This window comes from Argentina anserina, chromosome 5 (assembly GCF_933775445.1).
Source record: "Argentina anserina chromosome 5, drPotAnse1.1, whole genome shotgun sequence".
Taxonomy (NCBI): domain Eukaryota; kingdom Viridiplantae; phylum Streptophyta; class Magnoliopsida; order Rosales; family Rosaceae; genus Argentina; species Argentina anserina.
This window is the reverse complement of record NC_065876.1, coordinates 11,053,606-11,079,180: the sequence shown is the minus strand read 5'-3', so window position 1 is coordinate 11,079,180 and position 25,575 is coordinate 11,053,606. Positions and strand designations below refer to the sequence as shown.

At 36.3% G+C, this 25,575-nt stretch overlaps 2 protein-coding genes and 1 long non-coding RNA gene across 4 annotated transcripts; 1 reads left to right on the top strand and 2 right to left on the bottom strand.

The window, feature by feature from the left end:
- Positions 1-996: 996 nt before the first annotated feature.
- On the bottom strand, positions 997-3,984 carry LOC126793638 (scarecrow-like protein 30). 2 transcript variants are annotated; one of them, XM_050520220.1, is made up of 3 exons: positions 3,745-3,984; positions 1,930-3,564; positions 997-1,770 (listed from the first exon to the last, which is right to left on the bottom strand). In XM_050520220.1, exons 1-3 carry the CDS (start codon positions 3,933-3,935, stop codon positions 1,764-1,766), a joined length of 1,833 nt encoding a protein of 610 aa, XP_050376177.1. In that variant the 5' UTR covers positions 3,936-3,984; the 3' UTR covers positions 997-1,763. The 2 variants fall into 2 exon arrangements, with proteins under 2 accessions (XP_050376177.1, XP_050376176.1); XM_050520219.1 differs by having other exon boundaries at positions 1,930-3,984.
- A 16,725-nt stretch (positions 3,985-20,709) lies between these two features.
- On the bottom strand, positions 20,710-21,801 carry LOC126793696 (uncharacterized). Its single transcript, XR_007672085.1, has 3 exons — positions 21,688-21,801; positions 21,564-21,615; positions 20,710-21,083 (listed from the first exon to the last, which is right to left on the bottom strand). It is a non-coding gene; the product is annotated as an uncharacterized LOC126793696 (long non-coding RNA).
- A 792-nt stretch (positions 21,802-22,593) lies between these two features.
- Positions 22,594-25,352, top strand: LOC126793691 (uncharacterized). Its single transcript, XM_050520288.1, has 2 exons — positions 22,594-22,891; positions 25,007-25,352. Exons 1-2 carry the CDS (start codon positions 22,650-22,652, stop codon positions 25,212-25,214), a joined length of 450 nt encoding a protein of 149 aa, XP_050376245.1. The 5' UTR covers positions 22,594-22,649; the 3' UTR covers positions 25,215-25,352.
- The last annotated feature ends 223 nt before the right edge of the window (positions 25,353-25,575 follow it).

Genomic DNA, 25,575 nt, shown 5'->3' with positions numbered 1-25,575 from the left:
ATCAAAATGCCAATGTTGGGATTCAAACTCCTGACCTATAATATAACAACCAACTACACTAGACAACCTTCTATGTTAAGTTTTGTTATTTTTTTTGTACTAATACCCATTATTTATTATTTTTTAAATCATTAAATTAAATTCGGTTGGTTCGGTTTTAAATCAGTTAGTTTGATCACGTAAACCATTTTCAAACCGTTTAAACCGGTTTCGGTTCGGTTTTCTTCATTTTTAAACTACATCTCTTCGGTTTGGTTAACCGCATATTTTCAGTTCGGTTCGGTCGGTTTTGCTTATTTAATTCGGTTTATGCCCACCCCTAGTAAATGAGACAGCCTTGTAAACAACCTTCTCGTTCATCATGTCTTTCTTATCATGACTGAGGGGTCAATCTTTACATTAAACTACCACATCTATTCAGCCAATCAGATGTTGATGTGAGTAATTGAGAAGACCCATCGGCCCAATGTAGCTACGCCAATGTGTATGGATGTTGAGATTAGATCATCTGGAGTTTCTATTCTTGCTTTCAGAAATAATATTTAGACCTCTTTGTTTTTCCATTCTATAATTGATTTTTCTTTTGCCAAATTACTAATACAGCATAAACACTCTAAAACATTCCCCACCATAATCTTCAATGAAAAACTTCTAACATGAATCCTAATACCCCAAATCACCTCCATCTTCAATGAGAAACTCCAACATAAACCCTAAAACCCCAAATTACTAAAATCATTGGAAACATTTTAATGATTTTTCAACTATATTTAGCTGGTCTAATTTATCAATACTACAATATATTAATTCATGCGAGAATTGTTTCTTAGCAATTGAAGTTGAAAGTTTGGATAACGAAATTATGATAGAACAACAACAAATTAATGTAGTGCACATGTGTGGAAATGACAAATGATTTTATATGAGAAAATTGTGATGGTGGAATAAAAACAAAAAAATTCTATATACTATTGTATTGAAATATGAGATGTAACAAGAAGATGAAACTCAATTGTATTTCTCTTGATATATTTCATGAGTTAAGCAAAGCTACAACTACTGATATATATACACAAAACGAGAATTAATGCTTAGAATTACTCCAAGACAAGAGCACATAGATGTGGACTAAGCAACATATAGATGTGGACTAAGCAACATATAGATGTGGACTAAGCAACACACAAATGTGGACTAAGCAACACACAAATGTGGACCAATTGATTCTTTAATTCACACACACATCCAATATCTTCACTACTCCCCCTCAAGCTAAGGCTGAAAGGAAACTTGACCGACAATCTCCAAGTATGGTTAAAGAAGTTATGAATAGGAGGATGGATATGAACACGTGAAACAAATTCTGGCAGATATGTCCGTTCACTTTGGATGGCTCCCACTTTCTACTTTGACAACCTGAGACCATGAGCCATATATGCCGGGAAAGCTCTCTGTGTCTAGTTTCTGTACCTTTTTACAGAATTAGATTCGGAGGTCTGAGTCAATCCCATTTTCGGTTTTAGTGCAGCAATGTCATTCCAGAAAAACAGAACAATTGCTTACTCAAATAGACTAAGTAGCACACATATGTGGACTAAGCAACACACAGATGTGGACAAGTTGATTCTTCAATTCACACACATATCCAACATCTTCAATATATAGTGATAATAGATAACAGAGCACTTGCAACAAAGACTGTTGTTTCCATAAGCTGATACGTACCCTAATAACAAGCTCAGTATAACTCGTAAAGACTGGTATTATACCCTGTTGCATATGAAGTGATGAATAAATGAATATTAGAAAAAAAGTTATACATTATAGAGTAAAATAATAGCATAAAAGGGCATTTCCAATATGAAAAATTACTAAAAAATTCGAGGATAAAAAAACAACATTGAGAACAAGAGATTGTGAAAATCTTACTCGGCTTTCCAGAAGGAAAGGGCCAGGAGGACTTTCCCTCTCCATCCCTGGACCATCCAATTGTCATCTTCATCAATACTAAAACCATCGTGATAACCTATCGATTTTGACACGGTCCTCACCTTTTCCAAAAGCACATGGTCTAACGGTAGCTGCTTGAATCCAGCCCTCACATTCCTTGACTGCCACTTCCGATATGTTTCAGGCCTTTCAACAATTTCAAATCCCTCACACGCCACTACATTCATTATCTCTCTAGCGATAGCTGCTCTTTCATAAAAAAGCCGTTGTTGATCCTCACAAGGCAATGTGGTCTCAGTGATATCAAAGTATGCACTAAAGTACGAGATAGCTTGTTTGAAACGTGTGAGAAAGAAAGATGAATTGTGTGCTCCATTGACAACCCCATGGATGAATATTTCTGGATTGATTTTCCTGATCAACTTGAGGACATCATCTCTTGGACTGTTTCCCATAATTGTCAGCTCAGGAACGTGCCTTAACCGGTGCAGACAGTTCACCACAATCACCTTATTTCTGTCTATTTTAAGATCATCAAATTCTATAGTTTCCCATTTCTTAGCAATGACATCGAACTCAAACGGCACACCAAATCTCGCAGAATACTTTGCTAAGCGACGACCGGATTCCTCAACCCTCTCTGTGGGTCTAAAACCTGGTTGTGGAGGCTCAATCGCAGTAATACGAAGCTTAGGAGGTCCACCATGTCTCTCTGATAGCCACTGGATGAGGGAGGGCCATTGGAAACCAAAAGCAATACCAAAATCAATAATGTGAACACTTGTTGCTTTTTCTGCTAGTTTCATAATTGTCATATTGGCAAAAAATTCTGTATGGGTCCTGAAAGGCATTGCATTGAAAAACGTTTGAATATATTTCAATATTTCACCGGTTGACATCAGCGGACCTATAGTATATGAAAACGAGGGGACTCTAGTACCAGTCAAGCGTACCTGGAGAGCATCGGCAAAGTAATGAGCTAGTCTCTGGGTTGCGTCACCATAGGGAGACGAGTGGTGCCTGATCTGGTTAAGTATTTCCCTAGCATTTTGCTGGTCATAACTAGCAACAGCTTGCGCACATTGAATTAACATTGTGCACAAATCTACTACTTTCTCCTCTTTACTCTGTATCTTTGGATACACCAGCTTAGATCCTTTTGAATGTCTGCTTCTCTCAACGGATTGATAATTCACAGTTTGAAAGAACATAGCCTTATCAAACATTTCTTGCAGCTCAGAGTCGTCAGCCGAATATGCAACAGCCGACTGCTTGTTGCTCCTCCACTCTTCTAGACAATGATTATCCCGCCTTTGACGATCTTTCTTTGCCTCTGATCCATTTTCTGAGTTGTGCCCGTCACTTTGTTGCTCATAAACCGAAGTTGATCCTATATGTGTTTGAGGACCTTGAGGCATTGGTTGGAACCTCTCTGCCTGAAGTATTTTAAACTTGTCATGCCCGTTGTTGTCTTCCTCTACTCTTTCAGAATTCTCAAGACTTTGTAGCTTTGAAAGTGAATCGGAAACTAAAGAGGTATCCGGCTGACACTCAACATGAGAATACTGGACATCAGCAACCGGATATGTCTTGCCATAAATACCGCCACCAGAGCTGAAAAACCTCTCATTATTGTCATCTTCCGGGTTCTCATAATTTTGGTCTAGTGTTGTAGAATCATTTTGATTAAGGACATCATAGAAAGATTTCTCAGCGGCTTTGAGAGCTATACAATCATACAACATACATGATTTATCCTCAATGTCCTCTTGAAGAAGAATATCACTTACATACCTGAGAACAGGAGTGTTGTAGTCATAACTGTCACCGGCATACTCGCCTGAGGTCGGGTTCAAAGATGTACAACGATCACTCGGGAGGTCTAGATTGGTTTGAATGAAAAGGGGGTTGATGAGTTCATGATTACCATCATCTGAATAAGAATTGCTTGAAATTGAGGCCCTATCAAATAGGAAAGATTCCATGGGAACAGAAACTCAGGCAAGAAGATAATGGAGAAGTAAGATAATTGAGAGTAATGATCAGCCCCTACTGGATGTATAAAGACATACACGTCTCATTAATCAACTCATCCCTCAGACGGTTGTGGGCCGCCACCACCGAAATGGAAAGCCACTCGGTTATGTACAACTCAAGATGTGACTAATTATATATTATTAAAACTTGAAAGATATGCACCGGAATAAGTCGGCAGAGTAATTACTATTCCAGGGTGAATGTACGGGTCTGAATGCTCTCCTGATCTTCTTTTTTACCTGACCCACCTGAATTATTGAAGAGATGTCATCACGCGGAAAAATCAAATTTGATGGCTATCAATTCTCTCTCTCTCCCTCCCTCCTTTTTTTTTTTTTTCAAGAAGAAAGTCCAACGAAGAAGAAATTCTGGTAAGCCATGAATAATGCAATGATCAAATTTGAAATGCTTCGTTTTCCTTTGATGACTTCACTTCCTTTCTCCTCACTTTTCCTCTCTTACTTCCTTTCTCCTAGCTCACTCTCGACTTCACTTCCCCGTCTTCCCTTGTGTTTGGGATTAAGACTCATAATTTAGGTGTGGGTGCTCCATTGATTTTCTTAGATTGAATAAATTATCTACACCCATCAATTATTGGTCTTAATTAAAAAATTAATAGCTGGTGAATTAAAAAAGAAAAAAAAAGAACAATTAATCAACCTGATTTGTCATGTTGTTGGGCGATAAAACCACTGCCACAACAACCCAGAGTACAATAATTGAACTACGATCAATCAAGCTGATCTCTCTCAATCTCATTGGCATCCTCATATATTAGAATTTAATTCAGAAAAAGTCATGAAGCTTCTCTGTGATTCTGGGTTGCGAACTGTGATAGGGATAAAAATTGAAGCTTGAAAAAGGAAAAGGCAAAAAAAAAAAACAGAGAGATAGGTAGAAATAGAGAATTTCATCTTCCAGTCAAGAAATTGAGAAGGATGAAGACGGGAGCCTGGAGGTTAGAGAGAGAGAGAGAGAGAGAGAGAGGCTGGAAAAAAAAAAGAGCCAGTGCTGAAGAGTGAGAAAAAGAGAGAAAAACATTTCAGTTGTGTTGTACACCATTAGATTTAGTATTCCAAATGTCATCATCTCTATAAAGCTCAGGTAGGTCAGGTGATAAAGGAGGTCAGGAGAGGTCCGAAGTTACATGGATGTTGAGATTAGATCTTTTTGGTGCAATTGATGTAATAAAATCTTCTTCTTCTTTTTCACATGAGATGTAATAAAATCTAAATAACGTTTTTTTGGTGATCAGGGAATCAATTAAGCTGCCCCAAGTGTGCCTATAGGGCTGATAATAGAACTACAATGGATATGCCCATACGAACTAATAATTGGAAGGAAACTTAAATTCCACTAGACTCGAATAAAAAGTTAGTAACATAATATTGAGCCTTAAAAAAATAAAACTAAACATAGGTCCAAATAGAGCCTCATACAAAGCAGAAACCCTAGCTAATACAACCATTTAAACGTCGTCAAGAGCATGAAGCAGTTGAAGCATCGGCAGAAGCATATCAACGTCGAGTTCTGTATTGATTATTCGATGCCTATAGAATCTCAAGGAACATACCTGTAATATACCAACCAAAAGAAGATAAATCCTCAAAACAAAGTCAATCCCTCTACCATCGACACCCAAATTAAGAAGAAACCATGATTGCAGAGATGGAATCAAAGAACAGAGCAATGAACCCAAATAAGAACAACACCGATAGAGAACAGGGGGCGGAAAACCCATGTGTGAGCACCCATACTCACCGTGGTAAGTGATTTGCACTTTATGACAGCCATACGAATCTCCTTGCAGGTTTGTGGTAGAGAGAGATGACATGTTAAGAGGTTAAGATCTGGAAACATATGAAATTAGTAAGCATAGTGAAAATATGAAAAGAAAATTCAAGGAACAAGGTCTTTCTGATCTGGACACAAGCTAGAAACAACTCGACATTAACCAGAAATAACCACAACGGGCAGTGGCGGATCTATGATTGGATCATTGGGGATGCTTAAACTTAATAATAAAAAGATAATGGAGAATCTCGACGGTGTGAAAGAATTTTACTAATTGAAATCAAAATCGATCTACCTAGTCAATGAATGTAATGATGCTTCCTCTTCTAATGCATATATACAAATAACATAAACTAACTAAATAAATATTCATGTAGCACATTGTAATCCAAAATCATTTACAAGAGTTAGCATTTTATTAGCGGTTCGAAAGGTTAAGAAATAACCAATGAAAATTGAATTAAAGATCTCAATTGATCAATAAATATTAGGAAAGATAAGAAATGAATATAATTTAGATCTGGACTTGTAGACGAGACATTTCATAAAACCATGTAATTTTTTTTCGAACGCTTTGGTTTAGACTCAAATTTGTCATTTTAGTCTAATAGACACCTATAACTATTGAATAATAATACTCATATATATCAGAAAAAACGGTGTACATAGTCAAAATCTAACACAAATACACATTTAAATAAATAAGCAGCATACTAGCTAGTAATTAACCTATCTAGCATTCTAGAAGAAGAGGTATTTGGCTGAGAACCCGTTATTGAGGAAGAAGAGTAAGGTTTGAATGGGAAACAAATAAGTACGTAGGGTTGGTTATTTGGGAATGCTTGGCTGCGGAGATTAGGAGAATTCCAAAAATAAAAGATTTAAAACCTAATTTTTTTTTCCCTTGTCTTGAGCTTGGGAATGCTTGAGTTACCCCAAAAATAGGCTAGATCCGCCCCTGACAACGGGTACAAAATAACACCACCAGGATGAAGACGATCTGAAAAAGCTTCAAAAGAACTGAATAACCGACAAGGCAAAACACCCCCCCCCCCCCCCCCCCCCCCCCTCTTAAGCCCATAATCTAGATCCGGGTGGATCTGGGCAAAAGAGAATGGGGAAGGGAAGAGATATGATATTTGTGTGTTTCTCTCCCTGGGTTTTAGAGAGAGACGCTCTCACTCTTACATCTCCCTTCGTTGTATAAGGGGGAAGAAAAGAGATGAGCCAAACATAGAAAGTCTTATTAAATGAGTTTTTAAGAGAAGCAAAAAACTCATTGATATATGAAACATGGGACATGTGTCCATTTCTCTCTCTCTCTCTCTCTTTGAAAAGAAAAAAAGAAATAAATTAATATATATATATAAATATAAGTACAACAATTGGAGACATTGATGGATAATATAATTTGGAAAACAAATTTACCGACCCTCCTTATTTAATCACTCATGTCCACATATTTAGATTAGTCCATATGTCATTTTTACTTATCATGGTTATACGATAGTTAATTTTTAAATTTATGAAATTAATTATTGATTTATTTTTACCTTAAATTAAATAATAATAAATATATTATATACAAAGAGTTAAGGGTTTTAGGATAGAGTTTAAAATTAAGAGTTCATGGTTTTAGAATTTTTAGAGTTTGTAATGATTAAGACTAAAAATTACAAACCCTAAATACTAAATTCTAAACCCGAAAAATTGTATAAATAAATATTAAATTTTAAAAAATAAATTAGATAAATATAATTTATTATTAATATTATTATAGATAATTATGGTTATACTATGGTTAATATATGACACGTGTCATTAATCTAGATGGGTGTGCATAAGGATGATCAAATAAGAGGTGGTCGGCAAATTTACTTTTACTTGACTTCCCCACTTGCTTTCCTACCCAAAAACTCAGTCATTTCAGTGGACAAGTGTGACATCCCAACCCCGAAAAAAATCTTAATGAGGTTCAATATCTATTGCGACTTGACCAAGAACAATGATCAGGGAAGCAATTCGCGACGAGAAGTCTAGGTAATTGGCGATGATTCCTTGGGACGTCTCTAAAATTCTCTACTCCCTCCAATCGGTTTGTGAGCAAGATATCGAGAGAGGATGATAGATAGAAAACCTTAAGGTTCTAGTTCCCCCCCCCCCTTTCTTTCTCTCTCGTTCTGATCTCTAGAGCTCCCTCACTTAACCCTTATCTCTTTCCCTTTTAACTTTTCTTTATTTCCCTTCTTTATCTAAATCTATTGTTCTTCTTTTTATTGTCAAGAGTGTGTAACCAAAGATTAAGTTCAAAAACAAGTACCATATATACTCTTTTGTGACTTAATTATAATATATAAATATGGGTTATCAGAATCTACCTCTCTTTCTCGAATGACAATTAATTAGTTTGTTGCAAGCGATATATGAAGCACATGTATATATTTCCAATGATGGAAAGTAAATGATTTCAAAATATAAATTGAACCGTCTAAGTATGTGATTTCCACATATTACAGCTAAAACTAGCAGTAAACATGCTATTCTGAATATAATTGAGACAGTAACCAATTCATAATCAAAATAGTAGTCAACTCCTCTTGCTAGTTATCAATTATTCTGTTAAGTCCTAAGCTTTAGTCCAAGAAGATAACATACATTTACAACGCTAGAACATCAGGCGTCATTAGCACTTCATTAAGACTTAAAGGGGAAATATACCAAATATATACCATTTAACTAGAGATACCTTACAATAATGCTAAATAGTGTAATTAGCAAAGCAGGAACTAAGAATTAAAATATTGAATGGTTCAAGACCATTAAAAAGATATATAGCCTTGATACTGCCTAACCTTGATACAATATTTATACCAAAGTTAACAATTAGAAAAGAGAGTAATGTAGCTATTAGCTTCAAAATAGAAGTCTATTACTGATGATCAAAACACAGAATAGTCAAACTATGTCACAGTGATATTCAACTAATAATACTAAAATAAAGCACCCGAAACTCTCTTATAGAGGCATCACAAATTGATCAATTTATAGATCATGAAGGGGATCAACTGACTAATTCTATTTGTACACAATAGCCCAAAACTAAGTGCGACTCCTCCTTAATGAATAATAGTAAATAAAATAAACACAAACATGCCATAGCATGTAAACGCAAATGGACAATACGTTACCAAAATCCAGTAAATATGATCTCATTTGTTTAAAAAAAAAACATATATAGAACTTCAAAGGGAGTAGTTTGTTCACCTGGTTTAATCCCATGGATACCAAATGTAAATAAATCACTCAACTGCCATTGTTTGTAAGCCCAAGGCATACTGAAGTTTACGAGAAATCATATTTTTACCGAGTTTTCATTCCACCTCTTTTTTTTTTTTTTGCACCACTTCATCCTAGTTAGGCCCATTACCTCTTGAATTAAGGTTATCGAGAACACCCCGAACAAGCTGAAATCCTCGTGTTTAGGCCAACTAGAACACTCCATACTAAGCGGATTCCCAATCGGGTTTTGGGAATTTCACCCTAGGGAGACACAATCCCTATTTTAATTCAAGGCAAAATTGCCAAAATACACCTCAAATTTGGCTAAAATTGTCAATTTGCACCCCAAACTTGTATTTGAGTCAATTTACCTCCTAAACTTGGTAAAAATTGCCGATTTACACCCCATCCGTTAAATTTAACTGTTTTCATCCAATTTGCGTCAAATGTCATGCACATGAGGGGTAATGTTGTCATTTTCTATTTATATTTTTCTTAAAAACAAATACAAACATTCTTTAAAAGGAGGATTATTTTTTAATCAAATTATTTATTTACATCTTTTTTCTACAAACTTAACCCTACTTCGAATTATATATTCAACATACCCACTCATTCAAATATAGTGTGTTGTGTATATATATATATATATATATATATATGTACACATTGTTGGAGGAGGAACAAAACGAGAATAATAACGACGTAATGGAACAAAACGTAACCATTTAATTATTGATAATGGGGCACATATATATGTATTACATTACTACAATCCCGTAGGATTCGGAGTCCTAATCTATTACATAAATGTGAATCTATCTCTAACAGGAAACCTAATAAGGCTAAGACATACACAATGGTAGAATAGTAATTCTCTCAGAACACACATTTATTTTTAATTTTCAATGTATTTATTTATATTTTTCTAATATCTTTTAACATACTATATCACGTAAAATAATAAATATATAAATCAATAACATGTTTCGAAAAAAAATTGTAACAAGTGTTCATCTTAAGTAATTTTATTAATTTATTTCATTATTAAATATGAATAAATATATAATGACAGTATTGCCCCTCAAATGCGTGACATGTGACTTAAAATTGAATGGAAAACATTAAATTTAATGAATATGGTGTAAAATGGCAATTTTTACCAAGTTTAGGAGGTAAATTGACTCAAATGCAAGTTCATGGTGCAAATTGACAATTATGACCAAATTTGGGGTGCAAATCGGCCTTTTTACCTTAATTTAACCTAACTAACCAAATTCATTCTTGGTTAGACTTTTTACTCGCATTAAGGCCACCTAGCACAATCCATACTAAGTGGAATCCCGATAGGGTTTTGATTTTTTCACCTTAGGGAGGCATAATCTCTACTTAATTATTCATCCTGGACCAAACCGGATTCAAGCTCATCTCATACTTGATGTTTATTCCACTTCATACTCTGTTCAACTAAAGTAAAATCATTAACTGATAAAAAATTTCAACCTCAACCATAAGGCCGGAACCTGTATATCATATAAATGAAAATTCATTTAAACATAAATAGAGATCACCATGCATATAAATATGTTCATAAGAATCTATAGACATATCCAGAATAGTGAAAGGGAAGCAAACCAAGTCAGGGTAGTACCTGGAAGCTAAGATTCACGGATGATGTGCTGACTTAATTGGAGGATGTACATATATGATTATATATACAAATGCGTAGCCATGTACGGATGTACCACAAATATACAATTGTGCAATTAAATAAATAGAAACAAGAAAAGGAAGATATACTCTTCAAAATCAAGTATGGACATTGATTCATCTTCACATACGTGCATCTGTCACTTCACCACAACTTCAGTAATTAATAAGTGCCTTTTTATTCTCTCAATCTTGCAAGCCAGAATAATGATACAATACTATGAAGCACATGTATATATTTCTAATGATCGGAAACATGTCTAATGTCTTATTGAGAAGATCTAGGTCGATCTTGATGACACCAACGGTGCCAAGGTCAGATTGCAGGCATAATATATTCTGATTGAAGTCATCGGGTGTGTTTGGTACAGCTGGGCTTATAAAAAAAGTCGGCTTATGCTGATTTCTGAAAATAAGTGGCTGATAAATAAAGTTGCAGACTGTTTGGTAAACTGGCTTATATAAGTAGCTGTTAGTGACAGAAGTAATGGCAAAGCGTTTGGTAAACTCAAACTAGCTTATGCTTTTAATTTGTCAAATGACCAATTTAGACATGTAAGATAATTTTTAGTTAATTTTAGTTTAAAACAATGCCTAAAAATATATGACATATTAATATTGGATAATTTTAAAATTATCTTAAACCAATATACTCTGATATTGATAATTTGGTTTTAATTAGGATCATGTCAATACATAAATACTCAATCACGTGCATTCATCAAACTTTGAGCAATCTTGTCTCTTAATATATCAATTTCTTGTGCGCCATGATGATTTTGTTCATCATCATCATCTTCCTCATCTCCACCACCTTCCCTTTCTTTGTCTCAGAAATAAATGTCTATCACGATGTGCATATCTTTGGATATAATTATGAAGTGTCATAGTAGCGATGACAATCTTCACTTGTTTCTCGAATGAATATCCTTGCATGTCTTTTAAAATCTTCCATTTTTTTCCAAACTCCAAATGAGCGTCTATAACTCCTCTAAGTGAAGAGTGTGCTTGGTTAAATAGTTCTCTTTTATTTCTTGGTTCTCGGCCACGATATTGTTGGAAGTGTTGTGGTGGCCCTTTATAAGGTCCCAAATACCCTGGCAGAGTGGGATATCCTGAATCCACAACATAATATTTTCCTACAAAATTATCATGTAATAAAATTTGTGAAAATGTCATTTAAAGCATGAATTGAAATGAAATTTTTGACTAAAATTAAATATATTACCTGGTGGAGGATGAGGAAAGTTCATATTAGGATTTCGAAGAACCGATTGTAATACTCTTGTATCATGAGCTGACCATTCCCAACCCACACATACAAAGATAAATTGCATATCAAAATTGCATACCGCCATAACATTTTGTAATGAAGCATCTCATAATATCTGTATATGAGGGTCGACATATGAACTAAAAAATGGAGGAAGAAAACTAAACCAGAATGTAATCATAAGGTACAAGCAAGCACCTGTGTATTTGGTTAATTGATTGGACAGACTGCTTGAACCTATATGGTATATCCGACTATCATTATATCACAATGCACCAATTATTGGGGCACTCTATAGGGTGGTAACCTAGACATCTGCTTTTAGGAAAACCTAAACAGCAGTCAAGCTGCCACAGCAAGAAGGTGACAATCATGGAAAACCTTCATCAAGTAGTTTCATACCTTTTATTATGTAAGGCCTAAATCAATATTACAGATGCAGGCATCATGGTAAATTGCTGATGAGATAGCAAAAGGAAGTGACATGAAACTTTAGTAAATTGCTGTTTTTCAAGTTTAATATTCCCAGTAGAAGTTTACTACCTCTAATAAACTTTAGTAAATTTTTACTACCCCCAGTAAACTTTATTTTTTTGCATCTAAGTTGATTTTTCTCTGTTTTAAAGTGTGTTATGGCCTTCAGAAATGCTGTTTTTCAAATTTAATACTCCAAGTAGAAGTTTACTACCTCTAGTAAACTTTAGTAAATTTTTACTACCCCTAGTAAACTTTATTTTTTTTCATCTAAGTTGATTTTTCTCCGTTTTAAGGTGTGTTATGGCCTTTAGAAATACTGTTTTTCAAGTTTAATACCCCCAGTAGAAGTTTACTAAAGGTAGTAAACTTTAGTAAATTTTTACTACCCCCAATAAACTTTATTTTTTTGCATCTAAGTTGATTTTTCTCCGTTTTAAGGTGTGTTATGGTCTTTAGAAATACTGTTTTTCAAGTTTAATACCCCCAGTAGAAGTTTACTAGAGGTAGTAAACTTTAGTAAATTTTTACTACCCCCAGTAAACTTAATTTTTTGCATCTAAGTTGATTTTTCTCCATTTAAAGGTGTGTTATGGCCTTTAGAAATACTGTTTTTCAAGTTTAATACCCCCAGTAAAAGTTTACTAGAGGTAGTAAACTTTAATAAATTTTTATACCCCCAGTAAACTTTATTTATTTGCATCTAAGTTGATTTTTCTATCAAAATTCCTCATTCAACGTTTAGTTGTGTGTACCAATCATCATGTTTTGTGCATCCACTTATCAGATTTAGTTAATCATAGCTCAAAAACTACCTAGAGACTGGAGTACAGCATCCTAATATGCACACACTATGAATTATAACGTCATAAAACTGAGCCTTGGCAGTAGCTTGAATTTTTCTGGCAGTCATATCAAGAGCAAGTGTATAACCTTAAAGCAATGTGACTGTAACTAATCAGATTCCAACTCAAACAAGATCATCTCTTTAACATCAAATTAGCACAACATTCAACCAACTAATCTCTTTTAAGATTAAAAAAAAAACAATTACCACCAACTTAGTCCATGGCCTTGCTCTGAGGAACGTCGCAAGCTTTCTTGACTATAATGACGGCCAGCTCGACCTCATAGTCCAACGACTTAAGAGGGTGAGAGATTTTGATTGTGCCTCCATTCTCCAAGTAAAATAATGTCGGTTTGAGGAATATCAGGGGCTCCTTCACAGATCATAACAATCAAGATTGGAAATTGAAAGGGAAAATGAGATGCGGAAAAGAGAAGAAAAATAAGGGGGCCTTGGGGACGGCGTTGCCAAGCTCTTTGGCGTGGGCGGTGTAGTTTCTGCCGACAACGATGATCCTGGTGCCTACTTGAAGAAGCCTACCTGCCATGTTTTCACTCCGACGACGACAATACCACTCATATCCCAAATCACATACAACCCAGATCAAACTTGAAGCCAAATTTACAACATAATTAAATAAATTTGACACTGATTTTGCTAAATCACTAACCTTCAATCAAATTTCCAGGACCTATTGCTTGATTTTGATTCTTGCCCAAAATCGTGATCGATGTCGTTGAGAGAGAGAGAGAGAGAGAGAGAGAGAGAGAGAGAGAGAGAGAGAGAGAGAGAAAAGAGAGTGAAGAGACGGCGGAGAAGAGAGAGTGAAGACGAGGCTTTCAATGGTGATTCCATGTAATTCATCAAAGAACATAAGGGTAGGAACTGGTATTGCGAAACGTTCATTTAACTACAGTATCTAGCGCTACAGTTGAAACGCAGTCTTATGCTTCTAAAAGGAGGTATTGAGGAACTTATGCTTTTTGAGCTTAAAAGCCCCGGCTTCTTCAAGCCACAGATGATAAGCCAAGTTACCAAACGGAAGAGCTAAGCTTAACTTATAATCACCTGTGTAAAAAGCCTTACCAAACACAGCCATCCACTCTCTTATATTCCAATAGACATATGTTATCTCATCTAACAGTCAATTCAGGGAGAAACTTATCATGAACGTTGTTGACCGCAAGCAAAGTTTGTCCCATAATTCTTTAGGATCTTTTACATTCAAGTATTGCCTCTTGAGAGTTGCATGGATGTGACGTCTCATAAAGATGAGAGCTTGAGTCTTGGTCATAGGTGGGAAATTAGCAGGAGGGTCGGCAAACATGCCTTGGATCCCTCAGCTCTCAAAAGCGAGCTCTATGTCAGAAATCCAGTGGTAGTACTCTTTGTCTTCTAAATCAAGAAAGCCAAATTCCGGTTGCGATGGCGACGACATCTACAAAATGAATACGGAATCGATTAGATTCAAGTATATCAAGAATTAGAAAGGTGATGTATATGGTCACAAGAAAATCGATGTGAATGGTGATACTCATGATCGCATCCAAAACAGCGGTGCATTCAGGCGACCACACAAAATCGATTAACTTCCCTTTCAAAACAATCATGACTTCCCCAGGACTATCCACGAAAAACATCGACCAAAGAGAAGAGTGGCGAGTTCCCTCGTTTGGCCTCATCCACGGTATAAGAACGGTCGGAGATTGAAGTAAGGCGAATAGTGCCCGATATAATATATCTATATGTTCAAAAGCGGGAACGTTAATTAAAAATTACCTTTGAAGGTGTGGAGAAGACGGGAGTAGCTTCTCTTGAGTGAAGACGTTGCTTGCTAAGTTCGCGTTGCTTGCGTGAATATACCGGATAAGCACTCTTGAATGTTTTGATGCGGGGTCTTGCGGGGAAAAAACTTGATTTTGCGGGGCGAATGCATAGGAGGCTCTATGGAGCTGCGAGGCTGCGAGCAGGAGCTGCGGGGGTCTGCAGGGACTTCATGAGGTATGCAGGGGATACAGAGGGTTGCAGGGAGCTGCGAGTGGAGCTGCGGTGTTGTGCAAGGCAGTCGCCGACAAGGAGCGTCGACGGGAAAATTGCTGGCGGAAAAAAAAACTGTCTAGGGTTCTAAATATTATATTGTCTGATGTATTATTTTATTTGATGATAATTAAATCAACCAAATTCTTCAATGAAATCCTCATAAATGTAAAATTTATTATATAAATCATGTCATTATTAATTTATATATTCGATGGGGTCTATATAAATTCTCAAATTTCTATTATCTTATAAATTTAGCGAAATATTAATTTAACACGTTAGCCCCGAGTCGGTTCGGTAAAAAATATTATTTTAATGAGATTATTAATTAATCGAGTATTAATTTAACGAAGTTCTACTGTATATTCATTTTTCCTCGTTCAAACAATAATGTTGATTCATGCACTCATGAAGAATGGCATCGATAATTCGATATCACTGTGCCGACTAGGTTTCAAGCACAATCTGTATATCTCTTCTAGAAGTACAATTAAGTTGCAACTTGTAACCAATTGGGAGAAGGGATGTGAGAAAATATCATAGCACATAATTTCATTCGCAGTGGCCTGAACGCCGTAGACCACAGCGTCCAGTGCTGCATCACCCTGAGGAACCAACTGTGTGTCTTAGTGTGTATGTATATATCAACGAAAAGCTTTCGGACCTGAATTTTTTTTTATGGGAGGGCTAGTGCAGCCACCCTCAAACATTCATTAATGAAAATGTCGAATACAACGGGGACATAAAGCTTAAACCCTTGATTATAAAGACCTGACATAATATCAAAGATCCATACAAACAAGTACCCAACAAAGTACCAACTAGCAAATAGTACTACTCTAATGGCGACTTTATTTGCTTTGAAACAGCGGTGACATAAATAAAGAGGACAATAGATATGAGACCATATCAATGATGAAACAACAGTAACATATCCTAATATTAAATACAATAGCTCTCCAACTATGTTGCCGCCGAAAAATAAATCCGGCGATAGTTAGTCTCACCCTGCCACTAGGCGGCAATAACTATTTGACGAAACAAGGAACTCGCCGCCTACCTAGAGCAGACAAGGCACAAAAAGTGCACACACGGACCCGAAACCCGAGTAGTCCCAAAAAACTGATGTAGAGACTTATTTCACGCAAAATACGAAACAAAAAACTAACAGTGACAAAACCAAAAAACTAATGAAAATAAAACTGAAAATAGAAAATATAATAGAAGCCCAGGCCAGGCCCAAAACGAGGGCCCAACCCCAAGCCCACATCAAGGAGATGGGAGTACCACTGCTACCAACCAAGTCACGACTGACGCCGCCCCTTCATGTCAGATGGTCCCGACCGCCACAACCTAAACAATGCTAACAACCTTGCCACAGATCACATCGTTGTGCCCCTGCCATGAAAGAAACAACATAATGAGAACACATGCGCACCAAATCCGGTTCGTCCCCAAGTCGAAGCCGTCAGAACTGAGTGACCCACCCCAGATCCACAATCCCGAGCGAATCAGACTAGGCCCCCACCCCCAAATCGGAGGGAACCAAGACGCGGATCTGCCTGTTTCCTCGCCACAATGCCGCTGCCGCCGCCACCACCTTTGAATGTTGTAGCGATCTCTCCCACTCCTCTTGTTAAACACTGACGCCGCAATCGAACCTAATCGAGAGACACGACAACATATTAGTCCAACCCAAGGACGACAAGTCCCGTCCGACGACGGCGAATGGGCTCATCGTCGAACAGGGGAAGAAAAATCTGGTTTCTACCTTAGCGCGTGCAAGCGAGTTATTCATTCTGCCTTTACCACTTTACTATTCTTCTGACCTGAAGTTTTGAAATTGAAATAAAGGAGTTAATTATAAGTACGTGTTTGGGTTCTCGATCTGGCGAATAAGTTCATGGATTTAAGTAGAATATATAGGATATATGGTATTGAATTTCTTTACAGACTACAGAGTAATGAACCCTTTTGGTTGACAATGTACAATGCTAAGTTTGTAGTTGTGTGATTTAGTTGGCGCTCCGATGACACACTTTTTCACAAACTTCACTGTTTTATTTTTAAATAAGTTCTAGTTCTCAATACTAGAAACAAAACACACACGATGGGTGTGTAATTAAGTTTTTGAAAAATTATTATTGAATAAAAAACGTGGGTGTTAGAAAAAAAATGGAGTGAGACGTTACAAAGAGATTTTAGGGGAAGAAATTATAATTGATTTTTACATTATTTTGTTTATTACTACATTATCTTTTGTTTATTATAATATATCATGATATAGTTTATGGTGTAAGAATTAGAGCCTGATTTCACACACATTTTAGTTGACGAAGTGAGTTCTGGTTATAAGAGTAATATATATATATATATATATATGTATGTATATGCATCGATATTTGACCATATAAGGTAAAGACCATATAAGGGTAAAGAGGTTGATCAAAGGTCTTCTTTTATATTATTGTTAAGAGCTGTTATTCATTTTGAAATTTAAACTGTGATTCTGTGAATTCATTAACAAGGATCGAGCGAAACCTGCCAGAGAGGGGAATTTGAAGTGGTGAGTTGGGTAAGTGCGTAACCGCGTACACATATCACTTTGGTGGTCAACAAAAACACTCATAGGAATATCATATTCTTTGCATATATAGGACTTGTGATAACTTGGCATATTCATGCTTTGTATGATATCTTATTTTCTCATGCGTGGTGTGATTTTGCCAATTTGGTTGGGGCATGTTATTAGAATGAAATTTCTGTATAGTTATACGAAATTCTTATATTGTTTTCGTTTGAAATGTTATTATTCCCATATATACAGATCTAAAAGAGACAAAACTGCCAGCAAAATTTGTGAGATAAGATAGTCATGGAAGCTAAAAGGTTGTGCTAGCGATACATATAGTTTTCTTATTCAGTACTATGTGCGAGATTGATAATTAGTGACAATAGTTAAATATATATATATATATATATATATATATATATATCATGAAATCATAAAACTATAATTCATTCCATTTGTTATAGATTTAAGCTAGTCGTTTTTGTATAAGTTAATGATCAAGAATGAAATCGGTTGTGATCAAGGAGACTACGAAATTGTAGAACGTTATGAAGATAGCGAGAAAATATTGTCAAGTTTATGTGGACTAGCTCTATTTTGATTCGCCTTTGATCCTAAATTTTGTTTATTCGTATTGATTGTAAATTGTCGTGACCATTTTTGAGTGTTGAAGTATACATGTGATGATCGATATTGGGAGGTGAGGTTTGTGAAATTGTTTTGACAGTTAGATTTTAGAACGATAGAAATTGGTGACTTCGTTTCACAATATAAATTACCAACACATAAGCTTATCATTTGACTAGAAGAGTATATAGGTGCAAAGTTGTATTGGATTGGTACTAAGAAGAGGGACTAGGCAAACAACTAGCCATAAGTCCCTCACTTTCAAGATTCAAACTACTCAGGGGTAGGCTCTTGCTCCGTTTTCCGCCTCAAAATCTGAACTTTGGTGATGGGTTTGTGTCACAAAACAGAGTTTCAAGTATTTGTGTCTTGTTATGGGTACTATGTTTGAAACTCTGTTTTGATTGACTACTTTAGGTTGTTAACCTAAGAAGCACGGAAGCTTGCCTGCAGTCGCGCTTCGTGCTTCCGAAGCGGAAGCGAAGCAGAAGCACGCCGGAAACACGTCGGAAGCGCGATTCCGAAAAAAAGGTGGTAATGTAGTAGCAAAATGAGGTTTGTTTGTTCTTTACAATTCGATAGTCTGATGATAAAAGTATGGTGAATGATTTTGTGATCCATAATTTGCACTGGTTATTTTGGTTGCAGGTTCAGCACTTTTCTCCTTTCCAAAGTATTGAAATTGTGTTCTCGATCAAAGCATACTTTTGCTAAGAGTATTTTAGAGGCAGATAGTTATGGGATGTTGGAGGTCCGTATCTAGATGTAGTAACTCTTACAAGGAAGGTCCGTTTCACATGTGGGATGTTGGAGGTGATCAATTTGATTCATTAGATGAAACTAATCTTGGAAGGCTTGAGTTTGAGGATCTTTCTCTTGATGAACCGACTTTGGAGGCTGTTTTGTTTGATAATGTTCAGGAGAATGTTCATGAGGATGATGTCGTTGATGTATAAGTAGTATTGTCTTTATTTTTATTGAGTTTATTTGGTTGTGTAACAATAACATTGAATTTGCTATGAATCGGATAATGACTTTGAATTTGCTATTTTTGTGTTTTTGTAATATTATATATACAGGTTGATATCTTTAATTATATATTATTTTATTTCGCGTTTCCGAAACGTCCCCGCTTCCAAGAAATTTTGAAAAAAAACGCTTCCGCGTTTCTAAACGCTTCGCTTCCACGTCCCTGCTTCCGATTCCATGCAGCCTAGTTGTTAACTGTACCAAGTTTTTGGTTTGTTAGTGTTCTAAACTGAAATCTGTTTTCAGGGGTATGTGCTGATATGAAGTGCTATGTTATCAGGATGGCGAAAACGATAATCGAGGCTAAATTGGGTCTCAGTTTTGATGATGAACCTAGCGATCTGGCTGCTGCAACTATTTTCTACGTTTTGACGTGTGAATGGTGTGATGTAAGTGGTTCAGTACCTGACCTTAGAGGGGTTCTATTTGCACCTCTAAAATCACTACCACAATTTTTCTGATATCGTTTAACTTTTCCAACAGATATGAAAAGACTATTAAGAACATATAATCTAATTGGGGTAAACAGTTTATTATGAAACGCAATATAGCTGGTTTCGGTCATTACAAATTAGAATTGACTTCTATTTTGTCCAATCGTTATGTTGTTGAGGTTCACATGGATGTTGGTCATGATTCTTGCTGGGTTTAGAGTAAAATGGAGGTGTATTAAGTAATTGAGGTATAAACAGTAATTTTGGAGGTGCAACTAGAATTTTCCCCTGACTTTATATTCAAGTTTTCATTTTTTTGAAGTCAAGCTTATTGTCTCTAATGGTGATCCTGAAAGCATGTGTCACCTTTCACTATTGCAGGGTCAGGATGATCCTCTCTTGGAATCAGATGTCACCATTCTAGCAATTGAGGGGTGCATACTTGCACTGATGTTTACTCGAGCAGATCATACCAATACCAAGAGTCAAATGTTAAAAGTTCAGTAGCCTCGTACAATTGAACTCCCAACCTGGGCTATACTTTAAACTCTTCATCAAGATATCAGCCTCACATTCATAAACCGTGTGGTCATATAGGAATGATCATACGGGTATTCTGACAGAAACATAACAAACTCGAGAATTATAATTCCTATAAAAACCAGATATAATCAAAGTAGATTTCAAACGCAGGGATTCTCTATTCCAACTCAAAACTGATGCAAGATCCATTTGCCCATGACATAAAATGAACACTCAAAAAACACTGATAATAAAAATACTTCTTAAGATAAAAAAATTTCTTATGATACCCGTAGAGCTGGAACTAGATGAGCCGGGCTCTCATTTGCCACCTAGAGATGGGATGACTGTAGGATCTGCAATGGGGGTGCTTTAGTACTGCTCGAGTAACCTCCACGCTCCCCGTTGTTCCGCCTCTTGGACCCGATTACGACCACCATAGCACCTCTGGTTCTCCCCTTCAGCAGGCTTCAGGAAGCCATTTATGCTAACAGACTACACAAAAATATCAATCACTCAGTCAACAATCCACATTACCATTACGCACAAGGTTAAAACAGAGTGATGTTACTAAATTCTAGATACAACCGTCATTCACAGTTTATAGTGTGGAATTCATCAAAAGCCTTATCCTCCATCAGAGAGAGGGGGGGGGAGAGAGAGATAGATATATATATATATATAGAGAGAGAGAGAGAGAGTGAGAGAGTGAGAGAATGAGATTGATGAAGTGCAAGGCTAATGAACGAATAACCACCACACCGCTCCTTAGATTTGGACTCCATCACTGGGCAAATAGCAGGAAAATAATAATAAGCTGTGTAAACGAGAAACTGGCACCAACCAAGCAATTCAAAATTGTAATATCAGGCAAAACTAAACTACAAGAGACCTGATATGTGCATATTCAAAGTAGCAATCATGGCTGAGCAACAAAACATATGAAAACAAAGATTCAATCAATATTTACACAACTGATCCTCTCCTCCTTCTCCGCAGCTTCCCTGCGTTTATCGTTTTCAGAACCCTGAGAATCAGATGATGTGTTAGCACACTTTCTTGCACAAAATGATATGTGTTCAAAAGAGAGGGTTCTTACATCGCTGGGGCTCAACGCCGTCTAGAGCATAGTGTTGCGCTCGGCCTTCGGTCATCGTCCTCGGGCTCAAAGTCGAGGGCTGCGTTTGCGTCTCCCTCTTGCACTTTAGGGTTTGGAAAGATTTTGGGGATTTTATATGATTTTATTTCTTTGGGCAGCTGCCCCGACTCATATTTCAACTTCTATCAACAGAGTTTCCTATTTTCTGGTTTAAACTCAGTTTTTTACCCCATTTAACTCAATAGCATATGATCGAGTATCATATAACATTGATTTGACCAATTAAATTTGTCATCTTTTACCTGCATCATGGACTTGACCAGGGTCGGATCTAGGGCACCGGTAGGGGGACTCAAGTCCCTCCAAGAATTTGGAAAATACTTACCTAAGTACATGTTATAAATTCATATGGTGTAGTTTTGCATGTTTGGTTTTGAAGTTTGTTAATATCAAGCCAATTCAAGATCAAATTTCAACAAATACATATTTGTGTGTCTATTTTTCTATTTATTTCAAATCTTTCTTGATTTCTTCAACATGTAATTTATTTATTTTATTTTTATTGTGCATTCATTTTAATTAAGGTTTTTGATCAATTCTAAAAAAAATATTTACAATAATTGACTAAATTTATGATAATTTTGAATGAATTGCTATTTTCATATCAATAAGGTATTCATTTAATATATTATAGTTGAATATTTTATGCACTACAAAATTTTTATCATTTCGGCCGTTTTGAGAAAAAAATTCAAGTCCTCTCAAGTTGTGAATCATGGATCCGCCGCTGACTTACTCTTCGGTAATACGTAATTTGGATAGCAAATGAGTGAAATGACAACAAAGATCAATAGTGACTCATGTAGTTGCTCTCTAGCAATTCAACATCTCCATTTAAAGCAACGTAGATAAAAAAGCAGCAAGTGTGCTAGTGATTTCCCAGAAAGACCATTTGCCGTTTGATGAGGGTGATAGACATGTTCCACCTTTTATTAACAAAGCAAGTCAAGCAATTGCTCTACATCTCTGGATCTCTAATACTTGTAATTGCAGTCCCTCTTTATCTCTCTCTCAACTCCACAACAACAGCACCACCAAAACCAACCCCTATGGCCACCCTTCCCACCAACGCATTTGGCGTCAAGGTTGAAAAGAATCCAACTCAATCCCAACTCACTGAGCTTGGAGTCACCACATGGCCAAAGTATGCCTCTTTACCTTTACTTTTTCATCCCAAGTTGAATATAGTTCGACTTTAATGTTTGTGATCGCAAGAAATCTCTATGTCTGTAATATTTAGATTGTGGGTATGCTTAGTTTTGGCTTGTATCACATTGGTTATGGTTCTTGGAGGCTGCTTATGGTGGTGTATTTGCTTTTCATAAGGAAGAAGAGTGCTTGGTTTGATTAGTGTGGGAAAGGTTAAGCTTCAAGTACTGGGTGGATCTTTTGTGTCTAATACTTGAGACTAGAGTGATAGTGTTAGTAGTTTATGGGGGATACTTATGTACCTCAGGTCTTTCCATTTCTGAGTGTATTTTATATAACATTTTGGGTGTTTGATATGCGTAATTCGACTGGTATGATAATGCTTATGTTTTTGGAGAAAATGAAAGAAACATTGAATAATTCTTTAACTACTGAGTTTCTCTGTCTGGAATTTTGGATATTTGGCTGTGCTTTATTCGACTGAGGTTGAAAGGCTTATGGTTGTAAAAGATATAGGAATTCAGATTATCTGAGTTACTGAGTAGAGCTTTTGTTTCTGCTAATTTGAATGATGGGTACACTTGGTGTGGCTAGTGTGAAAATTCTTAACTTTTTGGGTGATAATTATGGAACTTCACATACTTTACTGCTTAGAGTTTTTGTTAGTATTTAGTAATTCTTCTTTCATACTGTTCTGGTTCAAGGGAGTATCATGATATATCTAGAAATGGAGGCTTCCAGTAGCTTGTTTGTGAAAGGGAAGAATCAATGTAATATTTTGGCGTACCTCATATATGTACTCTTTTATCAACAGAATGGAGTAGATTGTGATTACATACTGATGATAATGAAACCCACTTCTCTCAGTACTGCACTTTATAATACTTGTCTCAGTACTGCACTTTATGATTCATTTTGCATTTTTTACTATAGCCTGGTACATCACATAAAAGGTGCTATGGGTTTCCCTATGTGTGGTAGTGTAATGCTCTTGAGGCTGACGGACAGCGACAATATCTAAATTCTTTTTAAATAGTGGGGTCTTAATTTCAGGATAATGTATCACGCTAGCTTGCAATTACTTAAATATGGATTATCACCTAAGGAGGACACTTTCTGGTTATCCCAAGTTCCCACCTCTTGTTCTCAATCTGGTAAAATGTTGTTTCACTGGTTTGAAGAACATGGTATGTACATGAAACTAAAGAAGTTTTAGCTGTATATAGTCTCCTTTTAAGAAACGACCTGTGTGGAGGCACGACTGTGTTGGCATAAGTGCATAACCAAAAAGGATTAAGTGCCATTACATGCATATGATGAATTTGTTTGCATTTTGTGACTCTTTCTGTGGTTCTGTGGATTTCCTTTGTACTCATGAGTTGCAACTGTGCTCTGATTACAGTTGCTGCTCCTCCTCCTCCTCCTCTTCCTCCTCCTCCTCCTTACATTACACTAGCGGACTAGCCTTTGAGGTGTTATATATATAGTTCTTGTTAATTTTTCGTTCAGTACTTTCAGAGTTGTATGCGGGATAGTATTCAATGTCAGAGTACACCAATTAGACTGATCCATCTAACCTGTTTCCTAGCTTTATATTAAATTGTTTCCTGTATTCTTCTTAGTTCATTTTGTAGAAACGGCATATACTGTCTTTTGCAATAATCCCAATTGTGAATTCATAAGAAAAGATCTGTGGGAAGGCACAGCTGTAGTGGTATAACCAAGGGCCAGAACATGCATATTTTGAATTTGTTTGCATTTCATGACTCTTTCTGTGATTCTATGAATTGCCTATGTACTCATGAGTTGTATATATGCTCAAATTGCAGTTGTTGCTGCTGCTGTTGCTTAATAAGTCAATAATAACACTAGTCTATGATGTATTGTACAGTTTTTCATGATTCTTCATTTAGTACTTTCAGAGTTGAATGCAGGATTGAGGATTGTATTCAGTATCAGAATCTACTCACTTTTGCTAACTAAGCCGATCCATCTAAATGATCTATCCCGGTTCTTAGCTATATATTTTATGGTTTCATGTACACTTCCTAGTTCATTGTGTAAAAGCTGAAAGTTTTATGCAATAACCCAATTGTGAATTCATGAACAGATGGGAATGTGGTCCAAGCAAATTCCCATGGAGTTTCAAAACTACAGAAACTATGTACTTGCTGAAGGGGAAGGTCAATGTAGAAGTCGACGGGCATGAAGGATATTTTGAGATTGAGGCTGGTGATTTGGTTGTATTCCCTAAAGGAATGAAGGTCACCTGGGATGTTATTGAAGGTGTGAACAAGCATTATAGCCTGGAGAAGTAAGCCTGATGTGTATCAAAACATTATTTATTGGTATCTATGATTTTCAAGAACAAATTGGTGACAAATAGTGACATGTAATATCGAGACAAATCGTGAGGGATCCATTATCAAAAGAGATATACTAAAAATTTCGGCATAGTTTCCACCAAAAGTAGTCAACTCTACCTGCACAATTAGACTCTATATCTCAAATCTAACCTTAACACCTGGAGCCTCCGTGCTCCCTAAAATTTCACAACCTCCACAAACACAAATCATAATTATAATTCAAAATGTCTGACGGAGTATGCAATGTTCGTTACCTAATCTCATTGGACCTCTGGAGCTCATAGTCCGTCTTATATCGTAGCCGCCCAACCCA

Excerpts from the sequence above, each read along its gene's own strand:
- LOC126793691 (XM_050520288.1), top strand. The coding sequence starts at position 22,650 with ATGAGGGTGATAGACATGTTCCACCTTTTATTAACAAAGCAAGTCAAG. Across the intron at positions 22,892-25,006 it reads GGAGTCACCACATGGCCAAA|ATGGGAATGTGGTCCAAGCA; the intron begins GTATGCCTCTTT and ends ATTCATGAACAG.
- LOC126793638 (XM_050520219.1), bottom strand. The coding sequence starts at position 3,935 with ATGGAATCTTTCCTATTTGATAGGGCCTCAATTTCAAGCAATTCTTAT.